The sequence below is a fragment of the Symsagittifera roscoffensis genome, chromosome 3 (genome assembly GCF_963678635.1).
Source record: "Symsagittifera roscoffensis chromosome 3, txSymRosc1.1, whole genome shotgun sequence".
In the NCBI taxonomy this organism is placed as follows: domain Eukaryota; kingdom Metazoa; phylum Xenacoelomorpha; order Acoela; family Convolutidae; genus Symsagittifera; species Symsagittifera roscoffensis.
Window position 1 is genome coordinate 549,135 of NC_087064.1, and position 3,695 is coordinate 552,829.

The window sequence follows — 3,695 nt, forward strand, 5'->3', positions numbered from 1 at the left end:
CTTCTTCCATGTCTGCGGGTATACACCAGTCTTCTGTCGATGAACTGTGTGGCTTAATGTTCTCGTATTGGGCAGCTCGGCCAGTATTCAGTCTATAAAACGTCCCTACTGGTGCAATTCCGTAATCATGAAAGGTCCGCTCCACTTTTTTAGGAGATTTTTCGTTCCTTTCGGTGGTATAACGTTCTGAAATACCCATACGTAGTATCCCACCGAGTAGGCTTTTGCACCAGCTGCTTTCTTGTCGAATTTTCTCCTCTGACTGGCCTGTGCTTGCTGAGTATTTCGTCTACACAAATCGTTCAGTTCTTGCTGACGTCTGATCACATTCCTCACGTAGACCTGTGGAGACGTTTTCTTTCCCTCATACTCTGGGTAGAAAAAGGTCAAGGGTAAAGTCTTCTCGTGTCCAGTTAGCATCATGCGTGGACTAACTCCAGTGGTTGAGTGTTGCGTGCTATTATAGGCTACCATCACCTGTGGAAGGTATCTGTCCCAATCGGTCATGTACCTGGAACAATATACCCTCAGCATCGACACTAACGTTCTATTTTGTCTTTCCACTAAGCCATACGTCTGGGGGCGGTATGTCGTGGAGTGAGCTTGAGCGACTCATAAGCTCTTTCGTAAGCTCTCCTACGAAAGCCTTTCCCTTATCCGATTGAAACGTCATCGGACAACCATGTCTCGCTATCCACGAATTGATCAGGTGGTCGCATGTCTCTTCTGCCGAGGCAGTCATGCACGGCACGCCCTCTGCATACTTCGTGAAGTGATCTATCATGACCAAGATTTTATTATAACCACTGTCTGTCGAGCATATCTTTGGGTGATCTATCTGCACCACCTCGTTGAATTCAGACGACTCGATAGATTGTAAAGGAAATAGCAATTTCCTTGGATCCTTCACCTGTTGGCATCATAGGCACATTGTTACCCACTTCTCACATGCCTTTTTCATTCCAGGCCACTCAAAGCGCTTCAGGATCCTCTGATACACTTTGTAGATCCCCTGATGGCCCATCTGATCATGCGACCTGAATAATAGTTCTGTCTGACAGATTTGTGGCAATACTATCGCATTATACTTGTATAGGACTTTGTCTTCTTCTCTTCTCTTGCAAGCCACAATTCCGTCCTTGTTCAAATATAACCTCCCCTCTTTCTGCATGAAGTACTGTTTCAGGATACGGCAATTGACTTCTTCCAGGTCACCTTTGTCTGGTGCACCATTTTCTATCCACTTTTTCAGGTTGCTTGTCATGCGGTCATTTCTCTGCGCCCTTAGTAGGTCCGAGAGTCTGTATCTCGCCTTCAAGTATGTCTTCATGACCCTCATTTGACTATTCAGCTCATTAGGCTGGTGTGTGTCTTCTTCCATCTTGACGCACCAAATCTTCGCAAACGGCGGTGTTTCTTGTTTGAACGGCTGAAGATCAGTCCTGACTACCTCTTGTTGTGGCAACAGACTTATCGAACGTTTCGATACCGCTATCGTTTCCAAATCAACCGCTGCGTTGTCAAAGACTCTTTCGCTCGGTATGAGGTAGCGATCACTGTCAGGGTCCTGGTACACCTCTCTATCCAGATCCCTTGCTCGAATTTCCACTAGTAGTGTGTGGATCGCTAGTTCTGACAGTTCTGATCCCGAGCTCGAGTTCCTGTCTGAGTAGGTATCAATTCCTGAGTTTCGGGAATTGTCATCTGTTGAAGAGTCTGTGATGGAGTGTGCACCCTCCTCCAGATCAGGTCCGTGCCTTCTTCACATCCATCTGAACTCCCCGGACAAAACTTTGTTGCCCAGGTCCTGTTTCTCGTCAGGATTTTTTTCATCTATCTCAGATTCCCCGGACAAACTTCCTTGTCCCGGGTGTTGATCTTGAACTCGCCGGCTTTTTCCACCGTTTGTCTCCCGAAAAAATAATCTTGCACCAGTTTTTGTTCAAGCTTCTCAGTTTCTCTATCGTGGTCCTCAAAGGTAACGGTTTTCGTTTGCGTATCGTTCCCCTGTTCTTTCCGATCGTATGAAGTACTTGTTAAGACCTCGTGGGGTATTGAGGATACTAGTTGCTGAACTATTGGCCTACAATCCCTCTCGTTGGCTTTGTGTTGTCGTATTGACGGCATGATCTTCATCTTCCCACTGATTGTCAGTGATGCCATGGCTGCTGCTTCTTTCTTTCTTTCATTGTGGGTGCGCCGAAGTTCTCCCAAGGGTCCGCTTCGCCAGCGCGACCACACCTTCTGGGTCCTCGGTGAGAATTGACAATTCCACCTTCGTACGTCCGAAAATTTCTTGTCTGGTCGCTAGCGTCCCCGGACAATCGAGGAGCCAGTGTTCCACTGTTTCGTTGTCCTCCTCGCATCTGGGACAGGAGGGGCTCTCGGCGGGGTTCATCAGGGTCCTATACCCGGCCAAGAGCATGCTGTGTCCAGAGCGTAGCCTGGCTAGCATGACTGCGTCTCTTCTCGACAGAAGGGTCTTTTCGTCACGTTCTCTTGACAGCTTTTGGTAGACTTGAGCTTTTCTGACGTGAGAGGGGCTTGGGTCTTTAATCGTACGTTTGATGGTGGCTACGGCGCTCTTGTAGGTGGTTGGTTTTGCTCTCTCCTTCAACCCAGAGGCTTCATTGGCCAGATCGTCGGCCCTCTCGTTCCCTACAATGCCCACGTGGCTAGGGATCCACTGAATGATGATCTCGCGGTTGAGCGTGTCAAGTTTTCTAGTGATGTTGCTCACTTCTCTGCTGTCGTTTGCCAGGGCCGATGTCAGGGCTTGGCTATCAGTGCAAATAAGGCCCTTGTCACTGTTGTTAGGGGTGTTATCCTCCAACCACCTATCTGCAGCTCCCAGTGCCTCTTTCTCTTCGTCAAACGAGGAGGTGAGCATCCTGCCGCGAATCGTCTCGGAGAAGATGGTTTGAGGGTCGAGGGGGTCACCTGTCGTAACAACCATTGCTGACCCTCCGTCCCTAGTCCCATCTTTGGCGGAACCGTCTGTGTAGATGGTCCATGTGGCGTTGATGTTCCGAATCCTCTCGGTCGCCCTCTGTTTCGTCTCTTCGGAGCGTCCCAAGCCTCCGCCGGTGTTGTTGACCCGCCAACGTCTCTGTGGTGTCCAAACCTCTTCCTCAATGGTGAGAAGGGGCTCCCTGTCGGCGAGCTCGTTGGGGAGGGTGGAACTGATCCTGTTGCTGAGTTCTCTCCAGCTGTCTCTGCAGAGCCGGTGAGGTTGGTCCTTCTCCAGGGCGATCCGAGCGGGGTAGTCCTCGGGGCACCTGGAGGCTCTCTCCCGGGAGATGGCTGTGAGTCTCTGGGAGATGGTCCGGTAGCTCTGCATGCAGCTGTCCAGACGCAGGGCCTCAACTGGAGTGTAGGCGGCTTTCCCAGTAACCCGACGGAGGGCCTGGTTCTGGGCGCGGTCGAGTCTGTCCATCTGGGTTTTGGGGAGCCATGGTTGCCAGGCAGGGGCGGCAAAGTCCATGATGCTCCGCTGGTTGGCAAGAAACACTCTCCCCAAGGGTTTCTTCCTCCAGCCCCAGTTTGAATTACCCAAGCAGGCCAGGAGGTTGCAACGTTTGCGAACCTTGTCGACCACCTTGTCGACGTGCTGCTGGAAGGACAGGGTCCTGTTGATCACCAGCCCCAGGAGTTTGGGACAGGGATTGAACATGAGGGTGTTACACCCATCGTAA

The 3,695-nt window shown here is 50.8% G+C and overlaps 1 protein-coding gene across 1 annotated transcript; it reads right to left on the reverse strand.

Annotated features, from left to right (window-relative positions):
• Positions 1-2,185: 2,185 nt before the first annotated feature.
• On the reverse strand, positions 2,186-3,484 carry LOC134842980 (uncharacterized). The gene has a single exon (XM_063859534.1). The coding sequence runs from the start codon at positions 3,482-3,484 to the stop codon at positions 2,186-2,188; it is 1,299 nt and encodes a 432-aa protein (XP_063715604.1).
• Between the last annotated feature and the right edge of the window lie 211 nt (positions 3,485-3,695).

What these genes read in the sequence shown, in the direction of transcription:
- LOC134842980 (XM_063859534.1), bottom strand. Translation starts at nt 3,484, where the DNA reads ATGGACTTTGCCGCCCCTGCCTGGCAACCATGGCTCCCCAAAACCCAG.